Genomic DNA, 26,708 nt, shown 5'->3' on the forward strand with positions numbered 1-26,708 from the left:
GACCATTGAGAAGATGGCCAGTTTTTCGTTTATAAGCACGAAGTCTCAGGTCTTGATTAAGCACTCTTTTCACCGTGTTTTTGCTCAAACCCATCTGGAGGGCCATAACTTTTTATTTCCTAGCGGGATTTCTGGCAATCGTGTCCTAATTGCTTGTACAACCGCTGGAGTCCTAGCTGTACGCGGACGACCGCTTCTTTTCTTGTCATTTAAACTAGAGACCTCACTGTATCTTTCTATGGTACGATACACAAATCTTAGAGAGAATTTTAAATTTTCAAGTAGCTTAAAAATTTTAGTCGGCGAGTGACCACAACGATATAGTGCAATTATTGCGGTACGGCTATCTTTAAGCGTCCACTCCATGTTGAAGAAAACAGAAAATTGCAAAATTATACTACTCAAATATTTAATAAAGATTCGAAATTCAAATGCAGAACGGTTTTTGTTTTAGGAGTTCCAAATTTAAATTTTAAAGGCCAGTGACAGAACTTATGAGCCGACTAGTTACATATATGTACTGTAAAACGTTATACAATACACGTGCGAAAAGGTAATTCGCAACTCGTGTCGATTTAAAACACTCCCTTCGGTCATGTTTCAATCTATCTCCAATTCTCCACTCCTAGCGAATTTCCTACTTTTCGCACTTGTATCGTAATGTACTATTACTTAAGTTTTAAAAATAATATATGAAGTGATTACACTGTCATCACTAGCTTTTTAAACCCAATCTAAATGCATTAAAGTCGATATTGCAACATAACAAATATCGCTTCATCCATAGAGCTATGACTATGAATGAGTCCACTAGTTTAAAAAGGTCTTATCGCCCCAAAATACCATCATTAGATTTGCACCTTACTGGCTTGTAATAAGGTATATTTTTAATCGACGCGTATTTTATATGTTGATATGCCTTTTTGTTATTCTGCCGATGTGACGACAGTACCATCGCCCACACTGTTAACTGACAGTCCGTAAACCTTATTACCAAAGGCATAAGGTCCACCGATGGACAGTTACGAGTGTTGCTGTTTGTATAGCACCTCTAGGTCAATGTTAACTAGGGATGTAAAGATGTACGCAGTCGAATGCTGATAGTGATTCTGCGGCGCTCCTCTACAAGGCGGAGTCTGCATTCGTTGGTGGTTTTAGACGGTAGTCCTACCACTGGTTAGTCCGTCATCGCTCCTGGCTCCCCCGGGCCCGGGCATGTAACGATACATGATTTTGCCGATACCGCAGAATAAGTAATAGTATTATCATACAGAACGGCCACGCACCGCCCCGCCCCGACTAGAATTACCTCGCCCCGCGACAGCAGATTGACGGCCGTTCGCCGGCCGCTCAGTACTATGTTCAAGCAACCTGTACACGCTATGACGCATCATTGTAAAGACGTGCCGTTCACACATAGAAACGCAAGTGGTTTTTGATGTATAGCGTGTCCGCCCTGTGCCGACTGCCGATACGATACCGATACAGAGTTAATAAAACAAATAAATAAGGAATTATATTAATATGCATAAAACATACTTATGTATGTATAATTGACACTCGATTTTGTGAAGTGTGAAAAACTGTAATTTTTTTAAAGAAAAATGCCAAACATTTAAGTAACCATCAAGCAATCAAAGCAAAAAAAATCAGTAGGTATAATTATAGTTCACTTTAGGTAGATTTTTGTTATGAAAACAAAGTTTATTAAAAAAATATTAGCAGCGTCGTTCGTTTAGCGCGCTTTTCAAACTGTCATATCGGCTGAATTTAAATCGGCGATGCCGATATACCGGCCGGCCGATTATACTCATACTCATGTTATTTATTATACTTTCAATACAACAGGTCAAATCAGGATACAATTTAAAAAAATATACTAAACGTTTAAAAATTCGTCATAATTATAGAACGTGTGCTCGAGAAGCCAACTTTTTAGTTTCGACTTAAAATTAATCATTCTAATCAATGAAGTAGCTGAAGTGACTGTCTCAGGCAGCCTATTGTAAATAGTTGGACCCATTACGTGTGCTACCTTGTTCGACCGTGCGAGTCTTCTTTGTACAGTCGCCATCAGATATATCGGAGCGGCTAAGGCGCTCACAAATATCTGAACACGCCTTTATTGCAGGGCGTTAGAGTGCGTGTTCAGATATTGTGAACACCTCGGCTGCTCCGATATATCTGATGGCGACTGTACCGGAAGCAGTCTGCTTGGGTTCCGATATCGGCCGATATATCGGTATCGGTACATCCCTAATGTTAACTTAGTGATCTGCCGCTATATTTAGACTTCCTCGTTTCCCGTTGCTAAATTTAAGTCTAGATCTAGAATATACTGAACCGACGTAGGTATGACGGGCTTTGCAAGCTTGGCATTGAGATTTAGGGGCCGTTCATTACTTACGTGAGACGTTTACGGGCAAGGGGGGAAGGATCGAGCCGAATCTCAAGTAATCTCGCTTAAGAGTTGAGAGACAGCTTATGGTAGTTATATCGGCAAATACCATGTTTTTTTGCAATATTATGTAAAATTGTGAGAAATCTGAGTATTATGACTTAAGAGGAGAGTGCAGTATTTAAGTGGAGTATCGAAGTTTAAAAAAAAAAACCGGCTAAGTGCGAGTCGGACTCGCGCACGAAGGGTTCCGTACCATTACGGAAAAAACAGCAAAAAAATCACGTTTGTTGTATGGGAATGGGAGTCCCATTAAATATTTATATTATTCTGTTTTTAGTATTTGTTGTTATAGCGGAAACAGAAATACATCATCTGTGAAAATTTCAACTGTCTAGCTATCACGGTTCATGTGATACAGCCTGGTGACAGACAGACCGACGGACAGACGGACAGCGGAGTCTTAGTAATAGGGTCCCGTTTTTACCCTTTGGGTACGGAATCCTAAAAATAGATGTTTAATTAAACAAAATGTTACTAATGTTGCTATATCACTAATTCACTACGTTTTCCAAGCATGAAAGGGCCAACTGCCGAAAGGATAAATTTTAGCTCCAAAAAAGTAGGTACCAAAAACAGTGTTTCGTAGTCCCCTGATTTTCTACTGAGGTATACTAAAATGGATTTACGATATATTACGATACATGACTTATTTTATGAGATCTGTTTTACCTTGAATCTATTGCCAACTGTATTCTTGAGATTCCTAAAATGTTTCGTTTCCAAGCAAAAAGTACCACCTTGTCGCTTGCCATAATGATGCTTTGACAGGGTATTCTTATAAAGATACAAGCAAATCTCGTCCTTATGGTATGCGACAAAGTGGGACTTATGACTATACTTGGACACAAATACTCGTGTCTTACTAAACTTTGGTTAAACAGTATAATTTAATAGACCGCTGTCTTGTCGCTACTGAATTTTATAGGATTGACATGGTCACAAGATTTTAAAGTTTATTTGAATATGTCTAATTATTATTAGATAGCAGCGAAGGATTCATAATCATCATAACAAAATCCCGAGTCACACATTTAATTATATGTCAAAGATAGAAAGACCATGAGTAGGTAATATGCAGTCAACAAAGCAAGTGTCGGCAACACCAAAGCACACCAAAGTGACACCGATAAAATAAGCCTAATACGTATAATATCAATATTATTTGTGTTTATTGCACGTCGCAATAAAAGAAAACGACTACCACTATCTTATCGTACCCCCTAATTATCAACACCTTGATCCGGTTCGAAGGACCAATATTGAAAACTTAATCAAACGTAAACAAATAAAAACGACCTTGATGCTTTATTAAGGCAGGTCAACATCCACCGCCACGTAACGCGCAGACGTTGAGCCCTTGGACTTACGCCAAAATTTCACCACATTTGTTTGGGAAGACAATTCTCTGAGCCGCGTGTTGCTGAGCTGCTAATAAATTATACAAAACGACGTATATCCATATGAATTTTTGGGACTTACGTGGGACTTACAACATTAAATGCATGAAGACGCCAAAATTATACACGTGTATCGACATTTGTATCACATCACACTTACGCTTTTTCGTGAAGTATTTTAATCATACATTTTAAAGGGTCGTAATTACACGTGTAAACGATTGTGCTGCTTACTGCTGTAATGATTTTGCTTATATTTGATTGTGTGTCCCAATGCTGTCCTTGACCGAGAAGCGGATACATTTAGGTGATTTGATGGCCAGCATCTGGGGCAAAGAGGAAATTACTTGTTGAAGATATTTTCTTATTTTAATATAATTATTGAAAAGACCATTGATAAAGATGTTATTTTATTCATATCTTCTTTATTAGTTCCCGATTCGCCGGATTCATTTTTAGTCGGATTGTGTGTGTGAAAGTGTTGGTTATGGACATCAATTATGGAGTTGTCAATCCTTTGTCGGCATATATATTGATAATCATTATCAACGATGTTTGCTAAGTCCATTCAAGTGCAGTTTAGGTATTAGTTGAATACCTACTTCATTTGAGTATACGTTCAGCTGTTTCTGCTAATAAATGAGCTAAGTGGTAGAAGTTTCCAAAGTCAAAAATTCAGAACCCCAAAATTCCTCGCTCATTTTTCTAATCTTGTCCAAAGTTGCATTCTGGTTACTATATATAGTTTTGTTTTCATTAATTGTGCCTCTTGTGAGGCATGTTTCTAATGGACGGCTTCAGTCGTGTTTCGTGTTAAACTTTACCTTTTCGAAAACACTGTATATTTTTAGGGTTCCGTGCAAAACTTTGTTTTGACAAACGGAACACTTATTTTAAATTTATTTACTTATTTAGAGTGCTATTCACTGAATGACATAGTACGTAGTTACGTACTTACGTAGAACATACAATCTGCCATGACATTTATGTGTTTTATGCCCTTCCTCAACATATATTTGCAACTATAAACACGAGTGCCCTTCACTAACCGGAAACCTATCTTGTTTATGTGTTAGTCACCGCCATGTATATGTCGTATCGTATCTCCATATGAGACTTACGACATTTTGCCCTTGCCCAAGTAGGAGTGTATAAAAGTGTAACTCCGTACAAATTACTTATTGGCATGCGGCATTTTTGCATTGGAAGATTGGAACTGACATGAATGTGATGCGTGTCTTTAAGTGCTGCTGTTGTTTAGGTAAAATTACGTATGTGCGTTTTGAGTTATATTCTAATATGGCAATTAGCAACTTTCAGTGTTGAGCACTGGATTACTGCGACATAAACATAAACGCATATTGCTTGTGTCAGCGCAACCTAACAGGTATATATGTATATTAGGCAGGCATTTAGAGAATATACGTTCTTATACTTATACTATCACGTTCTTATACTTATACGTTTTTATACTATCACACTTAAGGTAACCAAAATTAACGTAACCAAGTTTGTAGGAAATTTTATGTTAAAACTTTTGTCCGATGTAATTATAATGCTATTCGTAGATATTTGAGATATGAGCAAAAATATGAAAAAAGGTACCTTCATTACATTATAAGATTGTGGTGACTTTTCTGTCACTTACATCGTTGTGCCACAAGATTCCAACAAATGGCGTTAGCATTTCCTACTTCCTACATCGCGCATACGGAGTTCCGAATGTCAGTTCCTATAAATAAAACTAACTAACTCTCCTGGACTTCGATCCCCAGGAACAACACCCGCCTGGAAAGAGTGCTCTCTATTATTAAACATATTAATAACGGGTCACTCACGTATTTTATATCCGTTTTTACGTAGTTTAAGTGAAACATGTCGAGCGTTTTCGACTTAAAATACGTGAGTGACCCGTTATGAATATGTTTAATATGTCTGTCTCGCGGAAGTTTTGTTATTAAAAGTGCTCTCTATTACTCCTCCCTACATTCCACAAGACCCGTCTATTTCAGAAAGTCTATTAAAGAGTCATCGTTGGTTTAATAAGTAAAAACAAAGTACGTGAGACGTTTTTAAATACTTACAAAAAATATTTGGCAATAGTTCTACTAACTCTCCTGGACTTTGGTCCCTAGGAACAATACCCGCCTGGAAAGAGTGCTCTCTATTACTCCTCCTTACAGTCCACAAGACCCGTCTATTTCTGAATGAAGAGTCATCGTTGGTTTAATAAGTAAATACAAAGTACGTGAGACGTTTTTAAATACTTACAAAATATATTTGGCAATAGTTCTACTAACTCTCCTGGACTTTGGTCCCTAGGAACAATACCCGCTTGGAAAGAGTGCTCAGATATTACTCCTCCCTACATTTCACAAGACCCGTCTATTTCAGAATGAAGAGTCATCGTTGGTTTAATAAGTAAATACAAAGTACGTGAGACGTTTTTAAATACTTACAAAATATATTTGGCAATAGTTCTACTAACTCTCCTGGACTTTGGTCCCTAGGAACAATACCCGCTTGGAAAGAGTGCTCTCTATTACTCCTCCCTACATTTCACAAGACCCGTCTATTTCAGAATGAAGAGTCATCGTTGGTTTAATAAGTAAATACAAAGTACGTGAGACGTTTTTAAATACTTACAAAAAATATTTGGCAATAGTTCTACTAACTCTCCTGGACTTTGGTCCCTAGGAACAATACCCGCCTGGAAAGAGTGCTCTCTATTAGTCCTCCTTACATTCCACAAGACCCGTCTATTTCAGAATGAAGAGTCATCGTTGGTTTAATAAGTAAATACAAAGTACGTGAGACGTTTTTAAATACTTACAAAAAATATTTGGCAATAGTTCTAGACAATTCAATAGAAAATCAGAATGAATGAATGAAGTAAACATATTTTTTGTTTGTGTTTGCGTGGTCTTTGGACTCAGATACCGCGTTATTTGTCACGAGTTGGTGTTATCACATATCAGTTTATCTAATTTCGTAAAACACTGACAGGTTTGGACTTTGAACATTTTATCGTTGACAGCTGTCATTTAAGTCTTTTTCTCAAAAATGGACGGCAAAGTCGACGTTGCCGGTTAAAAAGTAGGTCGCGAAGTGCGTAGTTTATGGTCAGTCAAAAATTAAAAAGTTAAAAACATTGCAGTCTCGATTTCGGGACTGCAATGTTGCATACAAATTCCATTATTTGTCGAGTTGCAAACTTTTTAAAAGTTGAAGTGACCATATCAAATGAAGGCATAGGTCCATTAAACAGCCAAACAGATGATCAGTACTTATTATTATAATGTTGGTACCGCGACTATTTAGGTGTCTCAAATAGGTTGGCGTATTTTCAGCAGAAAAATACACTTCCATTTTTAATAAAAAAAAAAAAACGGCGGCAAAGTAAATCTTTTTACTTTTTTCTGTGAAAATATATACATAAGAACGTTGCTTCTGTAAAATATTTCTATTATATTTGCATTTATTGCGCCATTTTTGAGAAAAGCACTATATATGACTCGGCTGGAAGGCTACTTGCTGGCTTCGGATTCAATTAAACGGACTCCCAAGGTCGTCCGTTTAAAACGAATCCTCAGCCAGCAAGTAGCTACTTCCGAGCCTCGACAATAATGTACTATTATACACTTGATTAAGCGATTAAGCATGACATTAGCGATTTAGCGTCCATTCCTATTTTTGAAATTTATTCTCACGGACAGATAATCTCCGGAAATAAATTATACGTCGTCAAAAAGCCATCATACGTATGCGACATAAAATAGTAGAAATTAAATAAATTGGAACTAAAAATAATCATTTCTTTTTTTTTATACCACGTCGGTGGCAATCAAGCGTACGGCCCGCCTGATGGTAAGCAGTTACCGTAGCCTATGGACGCCTGCAACACCAGAGATATTACACGCGCGTTGCCGACCCTTTAAAAACCTGTACACTCCTTTTTGAAGAACCCCATACTGTAGCCCCTCGGGAAAACCTCGGTACCTGCCGAAAGCACCTACCTCATTCCACAGCCGAAGCGTCCGCGGGAGGAAATTCCTTTTAAATCGCACATTACGCGACCATTTAGGTTCTAGGGTGTGAGGATGAACACCCTGCCGATCCATACTAAATTGTTGCCATGTTTAAGCATTTTACGTCAAAAACTGTGACAGTTACGTAGGAAGTGGCGCCCTCAATAAGTTTCTTCAATTTCTTGTCGGACTATACATCCGGTTTGATTGTAATGACCTAATAACCCCCCCTGTTCCACCTATCCCTACCGCTACATTGACCTGATTTAATTAACTATTAATAAACATCACGCAAATGACAAGTCATACTAGTGGTCTAAGGCATACAAACGCAGTAACAAATACATAGTTGCATACAATACATATGTGACGTTACACGACGAAAGGTACCTTATGGCGGTGGCGCTTACAATTAATATCACCACATTAGAGTATTGCAATGTCGTTAATAATAGCGTAAGCGCCAAACGCCATAAGGTACATGTACATTTACATATATAGATACGAACATACATAATACAATGATTGTTTCATAATGACTCCATTCTCGTGCCCTATAGGGCAGTAGGGCAAGCCTATTTAAGTATTTACTTAAGTAGTTTGTTGACGGCGTTGACGATAATCACTTAAGTAGGGTTAAGGGTAAGACGCCCTTATAACGCTGCGTCTTACGTAAGCGAACAATTCGCGAACACTTCTATAGGTATCAGAGGATTGATTCACTCCGCGCCGCATCGCTTCGCTTCGCGTTCGCGTGTTGTTCGCCTGGGTAGTACGCTGCGTAAGACAGTGTGGATACCTACAAACTTGGTAATCTTAGTATTTAGCAGTTGCTCAAACTAAATAAATATTGGGACAATTACGTATAAAAATGTTGATGTCAGAGGGGGCCTATTGCAAACATCGGAAATCTAAATTTCTCATCATCAATCACATTTTCTTGACCCCCTCCCTCCCCCTAAACGTGTGATGTAATTAATTGATGACCTAGGAGTCATCCATTAATTACATCACACGTTAAGGGGGAGGGAAGATCACAGTAGCCTTAGGAGGCTAAAACTAACTAACTAACTAACTCCGCTGGCTCAGCGACCCGAAGTGAGTCTTGGCCTCCGATGCGAGTTGGCGCCAACACGCCCTGTTTTGTGCGATCTCCTCCTAGTTTTCTGCTGGCATCACGTAGATCTTTCTCGACTTGGTCTCTCCAGCCTTAGGAGGCTACTGTAGCAAAAATGTTTTCATGTTTATCTGAATACAGGCCTTGGTATGACGTGTAATAAGTAAACGTTAAGTCACCTGAACAGCATTTTCCATGCATGCATGTCGGCGTACATGTGACTCAATGCAAATGATAAGACTGCAAATGCAGCGCGAGAATTAGGTCGCTGTGACGCATGCACAATTAACTGTATAAACAGAATGGAGTGAATGGAAACTTGTGAGACAAAGTTGAAACATTTAGTTTATTTCTGTAGGCGATTTCCTTAGGGATTGAGTTTCTAAAGCTCAATTTTGGTCTGCAGATAGTCTCAAGATACTGCATGATAAATGATCGGTCACGTAGAAGGGAAGAGAAGTAGAGGAAGAGTGTCTACCCGATGGATAGATACAAGGCATATGCAGGACCCAAGGCCCAGGCTTGCCTGCAAATGGCACAGGATAGGAGTTCCACGACGAAAGTGGTGCTAAGCGTCAGGGCCGCAGAGAGAGGAACCGGCGGACTATCCGCGCCGTGTCTAAGATCACCGCCTTCTGCATTTGACCCTTGATCCAACCACCTAGCGAGTCTCTCAAGATGTTGGTCAAGACTCCTCGCTATGAGACCGTTCGCTGAAACGACTATCGGGACAATTGATCGTCGAATCAACATTCCACGTGGCGGTTATCTCGTGAGCCAAGTCTAGGTACTTACTGGACTTGTCCTTCTCGGCTTTCACGAGATTCTCATCATTGGGGATCACCTGCGTCAAGTTTTTCGATGGTATAGTTTTTGAGGTATCCGCTATTGAAAATTTATTTGGGGCTCTCAATTTTATCTTGATGTCTACATCAGTGAAGCTGCTAGGCCGTGTTTGGTATCGTTTTCGTATAAATCGGGGGTGCTAAGTTCATTTATGGTATCACATTGACACCATAACGATTTCATAGTTTTATTTAATGAGTAACTATCGCGGTAACCGAAGACAATATTAGTCCAAAGTTCCAAACTAAAGTTACGGCGTCAAAAATTGTGTTCCAAGCATTTCCATTTTTACCTTCTTATTACTTGGCCTACATCACAGAATAAGAAATAGTATATAGGTATTTATTTAAGTATGGTGTTCTTTTTTATATTAAATTGTGTACGAGTATGTTCTGTTTATAGTTAAATTGTTTACGCTTTTGAGGTTTATTTTAGACCAATTCACACTTATTTCTGAACAAGCTCTAAATGTAATGTTTACACTGTCAATCTTCGATACCTAGGATTAGGGTTGCCGTAAGGAAAAAAAATATCCTGACATTCTAAAAATCCTGTCATTTGTCGACCGGTCTGGCCTAGTGGTCCTGGGTTCGAATCCCGGTTAGGGCATTTCTTTGTGTGATGAGCACAGACTATATTTGTTCCTGAGTAATGGATGTTTTCTATGTGTTCTCCTCGTATGCTTAAGGGGCCCACTGTCTATCAGTCCGCCGGACGATATCGGCCTGTCAGTTAGAACCAAAGATAGATATAACTCCGTAATAGATGGATACAGTCTAAGAAAAAAACGTGCCTCGAAAATCAAGAAAATTTGATTCTCGTTCAGAGGGCGCTACTAGTTTTGGCCTACAGTCGTAAAGATGGCGTTGACGGTTTCGTTTGTTATTTAACAATTTTAACGCATATCAGTGAAAGAACATGGGTTAAAATCATCAAAATAAATAATGCAAATAAAAAAAATCATTTATCTATATTTAAATACATTTTATCGTATTTTTACAAATCTTCAATTTTAGTTTTAAAGTGTGTCGACAGATGGCAGTGAATTTACTGGGGTTACAAAATTTACTATGACAGTACCGCTCTAGTATAAGTTACTCTATGGTTAGAACAAAAAATTTACAGTTCCGAACAACTGACGGCCGGCGGATTGATAGTCAGTGGGCCCCTTTAGACACGGATTCGTGCGTGGGACTAAATCTATTGTTTTAAATGTCAAAGTCACTTTTTCAATAATCAAATTTGACAGGCCGCATACGAGGGGTTAAGTATTTGTATATTATACAGGTGATTTCTGGGTCGTGATCCAGAACCACTTTTTCTGACTGTAAATGATCCACATTATCATATAGGTACAGCCTAGTGTTTTATTAAAGAATACTTAGTTTAATTTTCTAATTTTTTAAGTAAAATTAATCTTATATTTACTAAGTACCTAATCATGGTCACCCTGGTCACCCTATGACTTTTGACATACGCTGTAGGTATAGAAAAATTACATGGTCATGTCGTATCGCGGGAAATCCTGACGTGACAAAACTGACAACCCTGCCTAGAAAAAATGATACAATATCATAAGATCGATATAGGAAGAAACATTGTTCGATGCACAAATATCACGAGGTCAAGGTTATGTCGTTTTTATCGTGTGAATAAAACATTTGTCACGCTTTGACATGTAGGTACGTATGTGTGAGAATGAGGTATCACGTGTGCTTCCATTTAGTGTCCTGACCTGATTCATTGGTTTTATAAGTCTAAGGCGGTTTTCACATATAATTTGTAATTCATGTTTGTATTATATTCGGGATAATTCAATTTGGCAGTAGAAAATTACGCGAAAGTTCTATGATCGATCGCTCGAACAAACTTTCGCGTTGACGTCTACATTTATTAAATTTGCCGCCGTTTTATACTGACAAAATTGGCTTGCCAGGCTACGTCGCTGGGTTCCAAGTTTCCAACTTCCCGATTATACGCTGTAACACAAATTACTAATAAAAAACCGGCCAAGTGCGAGTTGGACTCGCGCACGAAGGGTTCCGTACCATTATCTATAAAAACGGCAAAAAAATCACGTTTGTTGTATGGGAGCCCCCTTAAATATTTATTTTATTCTGTTTTTAGTATTTGTTGTTATAGCGGCAAACGGTAAACTCAAGGGAAATGACGAAGGTAACAAATCTGTAGGTTAGTAACCGATATCGTCATAATGTCAACAATAATCACATAATGTTCACTCATGACCAATCAGCACGAAATTGAAGGATTTAAAGGAATGCGTGAAAATGATTTTATGTTTTCTAGACTTCCCTTGAGCTAAACATAAACACGTTAATGTCGTAATAAGTACTTATTTTATGTAAAATATGGTCATAATACTATCATAACTATGTAATGACCGCGCGTACCACGGAAATAATCTCGCAACACACAATAGCTAGTTAAAAAGAAGTTTATTACAACCTATATTATCTGTTTGTAGGTAAGGGCTTGTGCACAAATCACTCGAGGTTTTTTCGGCTACTTTTAGCGGCGGTAGTACAGATGTATGTAGTGTAGTGTATAATTATTTTTCATCGTATTTTCACGGAAACCTACGAACGTCCTTTTCCTATTTCGGTCAGTATTGGACCCGGGTATGTCCTTAAACTGCGTCCGGACCCGGATATGTCCTTAAACAACGTCCAAAAGAGAGGTATGGGCACTGTGAATGACATCTCGCTTTGTGTGGTAGGGCACAGGACAGCTGATGTCATTCCAGATCTAGAGCAGAGCCCAACTGGGGAAGTACCTCCACCTTACAGAAAACCGCAGCCTAATAACACTAGACCCTACTCATAGTGTTGTGTTCCTGCCGGTGAGTAAGGTTGCCAGAGGGAGTGGAGTGTTAGGGTCGGCAACGCGTGTGTAATATCTCCGGTGTTGCAGGCGTCCATAGGCTACGGTAACTGCTTACCATCAGGCGGGCCGTATGCTTGATTGCCACCGACGTGGTATAAAAAAAAAAATCTCGGTACAAAGAGTACTGAGGTTGACTGAAAACGGTACAAACGTTTCCGAGAAAAAATACGATGGAACACAATTATGCACTTCATCTGTAGGACATAACCTAACCCAATCTAATATGACTGCTGCCCAAAATATAACAGGTCAATGCTTTATAGGGGGTCATAACGATAACCGCGTTAGATTCACGTGACGCGAACGCATCGCATCGCATGTGACGCTTAACCTAGCTAACGAATACTTCCTCCAATCAACATTAATCTTCATACTGCCGAGTATTTCCAACGTGTTACGAGATTCCTGTGTGTGTCGAGTTCTTGGGCACATTCTGGACGGGCATTTTTTTCTGTAGTGATGCACTGGACTTTTTTTTTTAGGATATGTAAATTTAAGGTTATTTGTGCCCAGAATCATGAGCTGACTCCATGCTCCTAGGAAAAAAACAATGTCCCAAAGTTTTCATACATTTTACCTACTTTCCATTTCGTTACCGCCGTACTCGGCCGTGCAAAGTGTTTGATAAATGGTAACGGAATGGAAAAATAAAACTTGGGACGCTTTTTTCCTCCTAGTAGGAACGAAGGGGCTCGTGATTCTAAGTAGGAAAAACATCTAATTAACCTATTTTGGAAAAAATGTCCAGTGCATCACTACGGAAAAAAATGCCCGGAGACAAATCTAGAAAATCGTCAGTAAATTTACGTCGTCTGCTGCTGCTGTCTGCAGTTGGGTTCCAATACTTCCAACTTTTACCTTTACCTTTTAGTTACTGAAGTGTGAATCCAGCTCGGCCGAATCTCCTTGAAATGCCCAAGCCTGCTTGACCTAGTTTTATAAGTCTGAATCATACCTAACTAGCTTTATAACACCGAGGTTATCGTGTAATGTAACGTTCTCAGCGAAAAGAACTTTCTCGGTTGTTGATAAGTTTTTATTTGCATTGAGTTACATTTTATATTTCATTCCATTTATATTTTATTGTTCTTGCGATTAGAAGTAGGTTATAAATTATATTAATAAGTTTGACATTCGTTCGTTTAATTTCAATTTTCAATCACTAGCTATACACTGTCAATATTACTGATGTCAATACTTGATTTATTAACTCTTTGTTATATTGAATAGGTCATTATGTAAAAAAAAAATGATTTGTTAGATATAGGTAGTTGTATTTTGTATGTTTATATATTTAATTTTTTGCTAAATTATCGCATTGGGTTCATCCTGTAATGATAATTTTGCGTGGAAATAAAATAAAATAAAATTAAAATAATTTTTTTACTGATTCTTCTTAAGTCGTTTCTCTCTTGAACACCTTGACAGAGTGGTTATGCTCATCATCGGATGGTGAATAGCTTCACAACACGCCGCCATTCTTCTCTGTTAGCTGTTTACTGATAGTAGTAGTAGTAGCACAGAATAAGTAATAGTATTATCATACAGAACGGCCACGCACCGCCCCGCCCCGACTCGAATTACCTCGCCCCGCGACACCAGATTGACGGCCGTTTGCCGGCCGCTCAGTTCAGTACTATTTTTAAGCAACTTACTCACACTATGACGCATGCCGCGTGTACAGACGTGCCGTTCACACATAGAAACGCAAGTGATCTTTGATGCATAGCGTGTCCGCCCTGTGGTAGTAGTAAACACTTTATTGCACAAAACAAGTACATAACACAGAGAATACAGTAAATGTTTACAAAGGCGAACTTATCCCCTTAAGGGATCTTTTCTAGCTAACCTTTAAGTAACTGAGAGAGATACATACGAAATGGTAGTCAAACAAAGATAATATGTACATGAAGGCAAGACTTTAAAGAAATAGTTAACCCTAGAAACATAACTAAACACAATAGGTGCAAAGGCATGGGTGAGAGTGTCTAGTTTACATATAATATAAAAACTGCCAATAATCTTTTCTTTTCTTTTAAGTGGCTGCCAATAACATGTCACTAATGTTTTCTTTAGGCTGCGTAAAACAATGCCTTAAAATACGGGGTTAAAAAGTTAAAGGAAACAATACAAAGAACAACCATAAATTATTAATTTACTCTCTTACCAGACCAAGACCAAGATAGACCAAGACCAAGGATAGATATACCAATTTACATGCATCTAAATTCATCTAATAAAGGAAAAACTCAACGTCTCGTGTCGTATCAGGCTGTCAAAGAGATGGCAGGAGGACCGCCAAACGTGGAAATTGCTCCACCGACAAGTCTTACTCTTAAATATATGGGGCATTTTCTATGAAAAGGGACCTTATTGTCGATGGCGCTTACGCCGCACAGCGTCGCGCGGCATTGTATTTATATCGGAGCATCGTTTATAATGGCGTAAGCGCCATCGACAATCAATTGTTTAGCATGTGCTAGTGCTATAAATATCCCCTTTTTAGGGTTCCGTACCCAAAGGGTAAAAACGGGACCCTATTACTAAGACTCCGCTGTCCGTCTGTCTGTCTGTCTGTCTGTCACCAGGCTGTATCTCATGAACCGTGATAGCTAGACAGTTGAAATTTTCACAGGTGATGTATTTCTGTTGCCGCTATAACAACAAATACTAAAAACAGAATAATATAAATATTTAAATGGGGCTCCCATACAACAAACGCGATTTTTTTGCTGTTTTTTTCCGTAATGGTACGGAACCCTTCGTGCGCGAGTCCGACTCGCACTTGGCCGGTTTTTATAGAAAATACCACATATGATGATGATGAACAGTTATAAAACCTATAATTTACTTGATAATTACTCCCTTTGGCAATAACTTTAATAATGAACTTGTGTTTTCTCTATCACCATTTTCCTTCCATTTTATTGTTGTTAGTCGATTTCATTGGAAAACTTACGTAACTGTCCTTGTACTAATTTCAGGTCATAGCTCTGTACAGTTTGTACGTACAAACAATAACACATACATATTTTCATGTGGCCAGTCATACATACGTGGTAATTGTCATGCATTATATGGGTGCATAAAAAACCGGAGTCGCACTCGCCCACCGAGGGTTCCGTACTTTAGTATTTGTTGTTATATCGGCAACAGAAATACATCTGTGAAAATTTCAACTGTCTAAACGGTGTCCCCATTTTCCTCGCTGGATATTGACATTATGGAAAATATTTTGTTATTCAATTCAATACATTTATTACATGTAACCAAGACACATTTTATTTATTAGTAACAATTACAAAACTAAGGGGTTAGTAGGTAGGTACAGCTAGACTTAAATTAAAAACAAAATAACATTAACGGGAGAATAATTGAATGAATTATAATTTTTTTTTTTTTAGTTTTAAGTTTTGATATTTTAACTAAATTTGACTGTGCATAATATATCTTAATTTCAATATTATAGTTTTAAATTTTTTATCTTTTTAATAATCAATTAATTTTATTATTACCCATCAATTAATTGTCCAGATCTTTTATATTTTATCATTCAATTATCAAATGCTTAGTCAATTTAATTTTAATGGATCTATCTTTTATACTTAATCTTATTTTTTTTTTTTATTGCAAATGTTTTGTATGTTTTAATTATGGATCAATGTTATCTGGATTAAATGATTTTATTATTATTATTATTTGTATCTCCTTGGATATCACGGGCCTATAAATCCCGGTCTTTTGATAGGCTTGCGTGGGGATATAGATCCAACACGTAGAGGCCCCTTGGAGAGCTTTAATGTCATGTAGAACGCCTGCTGGAACCCGTTAACAGGCGCAACAATAGACACCCATGAACCGGTCGCAGCAGGCATTGGGACTATTGCAGAAAAAGTGAACAGTATACCGGTCTATGGATTGAAGTTTGGGTGGGCAATGAGACTGGGCTATTGTAAAGAACTCCGGACACCTGCCATAACAATGTTAATACACGTTATCGCGGCAGGTGGTGACTTGCCGCTGACTAGATGGGCCCCTGAAACTGCCGTCGTGAAGACGACCAGGAGCAACACCGGTGTGAGCGGCTCAGGGGTGTCGAGAGGTGTGCGCCGCTTTCTACCCAGTGACTGTTAACAGCCACTGTGCCAACTCGCGTCTTATGCATCTTTCACTTCCACCCCTGGAGCATATAGCTCTTACGACTCCCCTCTGGACGGCCAATGAAGGCAAGCCAGAGCTGAGAGTCCTGCGGGTCCCCTTGGGGTCCACTCCGACCGACGAAGACACGCCGGAGACGGAGACCCTGACCGACTCTCTGGAGCACTCGGGTCCGTGGGGTCGTCACTCCCCAACAGCTCGCCACAAGCTGCCCTGCGGGCTTTATTATTATTATTATTATTGAATGTATATTAACCATAGCTATGCCCCTGAGAGCGGAACTACGTTTGTACGTAGAACCGAGCTTAGTCAACAATAGTCAACAAAATCGTAAGTGCTATTGGAAAATCAATTACTTAGAACTTGGAATGTATAGCACTAGCACATGCTAAACAATTGAATGTACATGAATCTTGATTGTTTTGAAACTGCATTAGACATTTCAGTTGCCAGCCAGTTACAATTGACATTGGCCGTGAATGTCAATTTATATTGCCAATTTTAATAATTTGCGCCATTCTGGCGCCTAGTCAAATGCTAGGAAAAACGTGGAAAGTTTCACATTCGAATTTGTTTATTTCTAATTTCTATTTAGCAACGCCCGCGTCATTTCGTGTAAAAGTATTATTTTGAACATCGAAAACTTTCCAATGGTTCCTCTATTTCTTGCCAGATCTACTGAATTAAAACATTTCATCTTTTCCTAGTATATTACAGTCGCCATCAGATATATCGGAGCGGACGAGGTGGTCACAATATCTGGACACGCACTCTGACGCCTTGACAATAGAGACATGTTCAGATATTTGTGAGAGTCTTGGCCACTCCGATATATCTGATGGCGACTGTCAATATCAGTTAAAGTTAAATCAATTGCAGTGGTTAATAAGTCTGGCACTGAAAAAAAGTCCTGAAAAATCCCACTGCCAGGCCAATTGCGAAACTCTTTGTAAGACCAATTTTAGGGTTCCGTAACCAAAGGGTAAAAACGGGACCCTATTACTAAGACTCCGCTGTCCGTCTGTCTGTCACCAGGCTGTATCTCATGAACCGTGATAGCTATAGACAGTTTTTTTTTTTATCCCCACGACGCAAAAAGAGGGGTGTTGTACATTTGACTCCAATTGCTGTCTGTCTGTGGCATCGTAGCTCTCAAAGGGATGGACCGGTTTCGATTTTTAGGATTCCGTACCCAAAGGGTAAAAAAACGGGTTACGGGACCCTATTACTAAGACTCCACTCTCCGTCTGTCGATCTGTCTGTCTGTCACCAGGCTGTATCTCATGAACCGTGATGGTTGAAATCTTCACATTCACAGATGATGTATTTCTGTTGCCTCTATAACAACAAATACTAAAACGTGATTCTTTTGCCGTTTTTTGCGTAATGGTACGGAAAACCCTTCGTGCGCGAGTCCGACTCGCAATTGGCCGGTTATTTTACGTGAAAGCTAGTTTCCTTGCGGAGGTTTTTAACTATGTTTGATAAGAGTTTGAGAGTTTTTTTTTTTTTATAAATATTATAGGACATTCTTACACAGAATTCTTATAAGAATCGATCCAGCAGTTTGAAGAGTCCAGTAGGGTTTTTTTTTTAAATGAATAGTTATAGACTTCAGTTCATGCATTGCAGAGACATGTTTCGACAGACAGACATCTAGTACTTACAAGTCGAACACGCGTCTAGGTTATAAATAGGTATAATATCAGTCTTGATATAAGTCTAGGTATAATACCTATTTATATTAAATGAATGCATTCATCATTCACTTACGTATAATAGCTGTTTAAAATGATTCGAATAGCTCCAATATATATTTATTGTGGTTGCTCAATCGGTTCAAACGTTTGTTATTAATTATTAAAAGCCCGACATGCCTATTAAAATTTATAGCATTCGAGAAACTGATGTAAATTAAAGTCAATGTCGTGGCACAGTGTAAAAAGTAACAGTGGACCGACGCCTTTGATGTGTACCGAGCTACTAACAGTGGCGATGTATGCAGCTCGGGTGTGCGCAGTACCCGTCGCACCCCGCACGATTGCCCTGTCTAGACGGCTTCGTCGAATGACTGTATTGTTTTATATATATAGACTGTGGACGTGGTGAAGACTCGAGCAATTTAAGGCAAATCTATATTTATACATTAAATAAGTTTTTTGTCAAACATTTTACCCAAACAAACATATTACAAACATTACGAGTTAAATAAAAGCTTGTGAAAATGCTTGTGAACGTCAGCTGCCGCTCCGTTGGTGGGTTGAGGAATGGCAACAAATAAAGTCTATAAAAAAATTTAGTCTTCGCCTCCCGCTTGATACTTTGTCGAACATGTAAAAAAGAAAATTCTTTTCAGTCATCGGCGTCATCGCCTCCCGTTTGATACTTTGTCAGATGATACTTTAGATGCTATTGTTAATAAAACAAATCGTCAGCCGGTTGTATCGCGGTGGAAAGACCGTGTTACGCGTGTCGGTGGCTGCCATTCCTCAACCCACCAACGGAGCGGCAGCTGACGTTCACGAGGGTTCATCATACATAGACATAGCCGTTAACCGCTATACGAGTTTTCGCCCGGGAGGCGATGACTGACGAAATTTGCGCCTGGCTTGCGGTCTATATATATTTACCATTTTCAAAATTATCCCTCTTTCAAAGTTAACCCCAATGCACCTTATTCGAGAAATCGAAGAAAATTAAAGTCAGCAAGTAGAGTGAAGACGTAAGGCAAATCGATATTTGTGGCGTTTTCAACCAAACGGGTACTTATTGTCGGTTGTCAATAAGACGCTATTTCCATACAGCTTCAAAATTAAATCAAACTAATGGACAACCGACAATGTGGTGCCTTTTAGTTGAAAACGTCACATTTATTACATATAAGTAAAGAAATGTCGAAGAACATATGGTCTGTCTGAGGCTTTCTTACTTGCTGGTATGTATAAGAAGAAACAGCCTCTCACGTGGTGCTGGAGTGCAGCGGAGTGGCCCCATACAGGGCAAAACATCTCGGATACCCGAGAGACCTCCCCGAGGTCCTACTCAACATCAAATGTTTGATAGGTTTCCTCGAGGAGCTGGGCTGGCAGGACTAGCCCACCCCCATGTCAGTTGCAGAAAATCGCCCGAACTACAATACAATACAATGTATACTATTTTTCTATCCGACGGAGCCGGAAAGCGGCAACTTCGTATAGCGCAGTGGGCCGAAAGTTGACGCTTTCCGGCCAGAGAGCAGAAAAGATAAAACGACCTTTATTGCCGCGCAATCGAGCAAAAAGCGTGCGATTCCTCGTCGTAGCAACGAACCATGCAAATCTGCGCGTATAGCTTAAATAAATTTAGATTGCATGCACTGTCTTCTTTGTTTTTTTTTTTTACCAAACTTGGTAACGAGCTCCGTAGTGTGTGGGATATAAGTAAAATCAAAGTTTAAGATGTGTCACACGTGTACCAAATTCAATAAACATATATAATAACTAATAAACTGCCTATAAAACTTCAAAGCTAAATCTAAAAGTAAATAATACTAATCTTAAGATAAAACACTAAAAAATATACCCCTGCGCCGCAGGACCTGCGGCATGGTGCCGTAGATGCTGGCAGCATTTCCTCGCTGTATTGCTAGACTATTTGAGCAAGAAAGCTGCCAGCTCTGCGGTCACCGGTGGGTAACCTCGCTAACCTTAAGTTGTTATTGGTTGTATGTTTCAAATGTTTGTTATTGGCTGAAGTTTGCATACCAACACTTGAAAAACTCGGACTTTGGACTGGGCGAGAGATTTCTTGAATATTAGACGAGAAATTTGGGATGTGAAAGTTTATTTTTAAAAATTACTGTGAGTCCAAAGATCACTTTTTATTTGCAATAGAAGTGATAAAAATATACGTACCTACCAATGAACTTGTCTAGTTTTTTTGTTGTTACTTTAAGTCACAGACTAATAAACAGTCACCGTATTAGGTTTTTTTTTAATACTACGTCGGTGGCAAACAAGCATACGGCCCGCCTGATGTTAAGCAGTCTCCGTAGCCTATGTACGCCTGCAACTCTAGAGGAGTTACATGCGCGTTGTCGACCCTAACACTCCTCTCCCTCGAGCTCTGGCAACCTTACTCACCGGCAGGAACACAGACCCTAACCCTCGAGCTCTGGCAGGAACACAACACTATGAGTGGGGTCTAGTGTTATTTGGCTGCGGTTTTCTGTAAGGTGGAGGTACGACGGGAGGATGCGGTTACGAAGATCGTGAAGTCACAACAGATGAGTGTAATCAGAAGTATAAACTAATATTATTAGTATCAGGCCACCCTGTATAATCTAATAGTGACTATAGTAGAGGCAGGTGTATCTCGCACTATTTATAGAAAGAAAGAAAGAAAATACATTTATTTAACGCCACAACAGATTATATATATGAAAAAAAAAAAGGAAACATAGACAAAAAACATTGGACGCTAAAATAGGACCCCACTCAGCATAATGCCGCGGTAATCCGCGGCGCTGGTTTTCAGTGGGGACCTGACTTATAACTATGAGTTGGTGGCGACACATACGCCAACGACACGACACTAACAAAAAACACAGACAAAAAGTAAGTAACTACCACAAAAAATCTATACATACTAAACAACAAAAGAGAAAAAATAAAAACAATAATGAAATATAAAATGCACAATGAATTAAGTATATATAAAAAACAAAGAATGAAAGCTTACAAAAATTTACAAAAAAAAAAAAAAAACTGTAACCTAAAAACTTAAAGCTAGCCACAAAACAGATATGGACAATACTAGGTGATCATTTCAGCCATCAAACAATAAAATGCACGCTTATAGCTTAGTAATACATAAACCTAGGTATTAACTGTTACATAAACAGGATGTTCATAAACAATGATTGTTTGTGAAGCTATTTGCTCCGTCTCAAGGTGATCTTCTACTTCGTGGTATCATTATCACTTATAGTCGCTATGCTAGACTTTATACAATGAGTCATTAGCAAACAGGGCCCGTGGAAACACGAGAAACGACTACTAAACTAAAGAGAGGTATAGGCACTGTGAATGTCATCTCGCTTTGTGTGGTAGGGCACAGCACAGCGGATGTCATTCCAGATCTAGAGCAGAGCCCAACTGGGGAAACTCCACCTTACAGAAAACCGCAGCCAAATAACACTAGACCCTACTCATAGTGTTGCGTTCCTGCCGGTGAGTAAGGTTGCCAGAGCTCAACGAGGGCGCGGAGTGTTAGGGTCGGCAACGCGCATGTAACTCCTCTGGAGTTGCAGGCGTACATAGGCTACGGAGACTGCTTAACATCAGGCGGGCCGTATGCTTGTTTGCCACCGACGTAGTATAGAACAAAATAGAGGTATGGGCACTGTGAATGTCATCTCGCTTTATGTGGTAGGGCAGAGCACAGCGGATGTCATTCCAGATCTAGAGCAGAGCCCAACTGGGGAAACTCCACCTTACAGAAAACCGCAGCCAAATAACACTAGACCCTACTCATAGTGTTGCGTTCCTGCCGGTGAGTAAGGTTGCCAGAGCTCAACGAGGGCGCGGAGTGTTAGGGTCGGCAACGCGCATGTAACACCTCTGGAGTTGCAGGCGTACATAGGCTACGGAGACTGCTTAACATCAGGCGGGCCGTATGCTTGTTTGCCACCGACGTAGTATAAAAAAAAAGAGAGGTATTGGGCACTGTGAATGTCATCTCGCTTTATGTGGTAGGGCAGAGCACAGCGGATGTCATTCCAGATCTAGAGCAGAGCCCAACTGGGGAAACTCCACCTTACAGAAAACCGCAGCCAAATAACACTAGACCCTACTCATAGTGTTGCGTTCCTGCCGGTGAGTAAGGTTGCCAGAGCTCAACGAGGGCGCGGAGTGTTAGGGTCGGCAACGCGCATGTAACACCTCTGGAGTTGCAGGCGTACATAGGCTACGGAGACTGCTTAACATCAGGCGGGCCGTATGCTTGTTTGCCACCGACGTAGTATAAAAAAAGAGAGGTATGGGCACTGTGGATGTCATCTCGCTTTATGTGGTAGGGCAGAGCACAGCGGATGTCATTCCAGATCTAGAGCAGAGCCCAACTGGGGAAGTACCTCCACCTTACAGAAAACCGCAGCCAAATAACACTAGACCCTACTCATAGTGTTGCGTTCCTGCCGGTGAGTAGGTGTCCATCAGGCTACGGAGACAGCTTACCATCAGGCGAGCCGTATGCTTGTTTGCCACCGATGTAGTATTAAAAAGGCGTCTTCGCCGTCATCAGAAGTCTGCACTTTGCAGGCTTCTAGAAGAGATTAAGTTCACACTTCACACAATCTCATACTTAAGACTTGTATATGTGGTATTTTCTATAAAAAGGGACCTTATTGTCGATGGCGCTTACGCCATTATAACGATGCTCCGATATAAATAAACGATACGATATATATTTTCACAAAATAAAACAAAACAAATAAATACAATGCCGCGCGACGCTGTGCGGCGTAAGCGCCATCGGCAATAAGGTCCCTTTTCATAGAAAATGCCCCATATACATATAGTGGCAACTTTGTGTTTCTCAAATACCTAGAGGCTCTTATCACAGTAGAACCCTTTTCCAATCCGCTGGCTTAGAAAATACAAGGCTGAAACAGATTGAAATTATCGAACCGTTTTAAATGCGTAGGCGTTGGTTTGATACGTAATAAACAATATCTGCCCACAGCTGCGGCCTTTTCAGGCAATCTTGGAAAAAAGAATAGGTCCAACAAATACTAAAGTTATTATTCACAACGGCGGCGGAACTTAATCGCGTAAAATAACTCGAGGACGGCGTTGTCTCCGTGATCTCAGAGAAGACTGGCTAAAGTTGACATCAACATCTTCTAGGCGCGCGAGTTTAGGTTTAAGCTAATAATTATTAATTTAATTATAGTAGTATCGATTATGTAAATAAATGGTTTTTGTGATTAGGTGAGATATTTTACACACGGTGGCTAAAAAATAAGTGCATTCCCGTTGCCAGGGAGGTTTTGGGATTATACTGAGCAACTTTTACTATGGGACCAACTCCGAAATCGCGAAAAAAATTTGGCTTTTTCATACATTTAAAAACACTGATAGTGAAATACATTTTGGCTGGTCCATTTTCTATGGGAGGGTAAAATTTTTTTTCGCGATTTCGTGGTTGGTCCCATAGTAAAAGTTGCTCAGTACAATCTCAAAACGTCCCTTGGCAACGGGAATGCACTAATTTTTTAGCCACCCTGTATTTGTGTTTACTTTTTTTGGATTATAAGTTTTAATAAGGTTTTCGATTGTTTCAGGTTTAGACGCGTGCGAAAAGAAATCATACATATTCCTAAGAAAGGAGCTACCAGTAAGGTATACACATTTCTATATACAGTTCAATGTATATCCGATATCCGCCTGTATATTACTTTTTCAAGTAAACAGATGAACTGATTTTGATAAAAATTGGCATTTAAAGAGCGCTCTAATTGCCAGAAAAATTACAATAATAAATTTTATGAAAGTGGAGAGCCCGCGCGAAATCGCCTTTTCATACAAACGTAGTCCTCATTTTCCTCCCCTAGATATTAAGATTATTGAAAATATTTTGACGCAATTTGTTGTATATCAACCACAGCTATGCCCCTACGTTTCATTTTTGTCGAATTTTTAATTATTATAAGAGTTAGGAGCGTAAAACATTTGTATGAAATCTGTTTTTCGCTTCTAATTTTTACCATAATCAAAAAATCGAAAAAAGTCAAACGTAGCGTAGGGGCATAGCTACGGTTAACATACATCCAATATTGTAAAAATATTTTCCATAATGTCAATATCCAAAGAGGAAAATGGGGACACCGTTTGTATGGAGAAACGGCGGTCCCCTTTCCTCTTAAAAAAGAAATATTTGGGGTCAATCTTACACAGATGGACTCAGCCCTATTTGAGCAATGCTTGTTCTATGGGTATTGGGTACTAGGCGGCGCTATACATATTTAGATACATGGATAACATCCAGAACTCGGGTACATTATTCAAAGATTCAAAAAAAAGATTCAAAGATTTATTTGTTCAACATAGGTAAGTTACAAGATGTTAAATACATATTTCAGTATCACTATGTCGTGCCTATTGGCATACAAATTCAATAAAAATACACGCTAATCATAATATCACAGAAAACAATAATAGTCAAAACAGGGTTATGTCATGCAGTAAATCTTAATTAGGTAATTCAGTCAAAAATTCTAAAATTCTAAATTCTATTATGTACAAATTCTATTAATAAAATTCTATTATGTACAAATATTCATAATAAACCGACAAATAAATGCCCTTACATGGATTCGAACCCGGGACCTGCTGCTACGTAGGCAGGGTCACTATACTTACCGAGTTTTTAGTATATTATGTAAATAATAAACGAACGCTACCTAAGTATTATTATATGGGGCATTTCCTATGAAAAGGGACCTTATTGTCGATGGCGCTTACGCCGCACAGCGTCGCGCGGCATTGTATTTATATAAAGCATCGTTTATACTGGCGTAAGCGCCATCGACAATCAGGTCCCTTTTTATAGAAAATACCACATATTTGTTATAACTACGTTTTCACTATCAGTGTTTTTAAATGTTATCAACATGTTTTGAATTGTATAGGTATATAAATAGTTTCTTTGTAGATTAAAGTTATCTTATTTCTATTTGTTGTTTTGTAAATACCAGTAAATACAGTTTATTACGCTTTGTTATGATAAAATTTGGTAACGATTTTAAGGTTAACGGCTTCTAGTATCTAATAACAAATGTTTGATGGGTTGTTTGTTTGTATTGTATTGTATACCTAAATACAGTAAATACACTCTTCGATAGCCTCGTCCTGCCCACCATACTCAGTTTAAACCAAATTATTTGTAAAATAGAGTTCACTTTCCATTGTTTCACGTTTTAAGCAAAAACCAAAGAAGTTTCAGTGTAAACCAAAGATAGATATAACTCCGTAATAGATGGATACAGTCTTAGGAAAAAACGTGCCTCGAAAATCACGAAAATTTGATTCTCGATCAGATGGCGCCACTAGTTTTGGCCTACACTCGTATAGAGGGCGCTGACTGTTTCGTTTGTTATTTATAATTTTAACGCATACCAGTGAAAGAACATGGGTCAAAATCATATAAAAATAATTAATGCAAATAAAAAAATCATTTATCCATATTGAAAGACATTTTATTGTATTTTTATAAATATTTATTTTTAGTTTTAAAGTGTGTCGACAGATGGCAGTGAATTTACTGGGGTTACAAAATTTACTATGACAGTAACGCTCTAGTATAAGTTACTCTATGGTGTAAACTCAACCTATCCAGGCTTTTTATTCATAACTTGCTAAAAATGGAATATATGTCCTTTATAAATCACATTGGGCAGGACGAGGATAGAGTAGTTATATGAAAAATGGAATATCCCGACTAAAATCCGGACATCCTAAAAATCCTGACATTTCCCGGACAGTTATTTCCACGCCAATGCTCCCCGCAAGCCTGATAAAGGACCAATAATCCTGCTGACAATTTCATCGTGAGGAAACCGGACTGATCCTAACAAGGCCTAGTTCACCCTCTGGGTTGGAAGGTCAGATGGCAGTCGCTTTCGTAAAAACTAGTGCCTACGTCAATTCTTAGGATTAGTTGTCAAGCGGACCCCAGGCTTCCAGGAGCCGTGGCAAAATGCCGGGATAACGCGAGGAAGAAGAAGAACCCTGCTGACAATTTAGGGGAAATCCTGA

At 39.0% G+C, this 26,708-nt stretch overlaps 1 protein-coding gene across 1 annotated transcript in view; it reads left to right on the forward strand.

Annotated features, from left to right (window-relative positions):
- Nucleotides 1-26,708, forward strand: part of LOC134752927 (pyruvate dehydrogenase (acetyl-transferring) kinase, mitochondrial) — a 56,492-nt gene that overhangs the window by 11,124 nt on the left and 18,660 nt on the right. The window contains exon 2 of the mRNA XM_063688710.1: nucleotides 24,236-24,293. Within this exon, the coding sequence (XP_063544780.1) occupies nucleotides 24,236-24,293 (58 nt within the window). The remainder of the gene's footprint in view (nucleotides 1-24,235; nucleotides 24,294-26,708) is intronic.

Source organism: Cydia strobilella, chromosome 25, assembly GCF_947568885.1.
Source record: "Cydia strobilella chromosome 25, ilCydStro3.1, whole genome shotgun sequence".
In the NCBI taxonomy this organism is placed as follows: domain Eukaryota; kingdom Metazoa; phylum Arthropoda; class Insecta; order Lepidoptera; family Tortricidae; genus Cydia; species Cydia strobilella.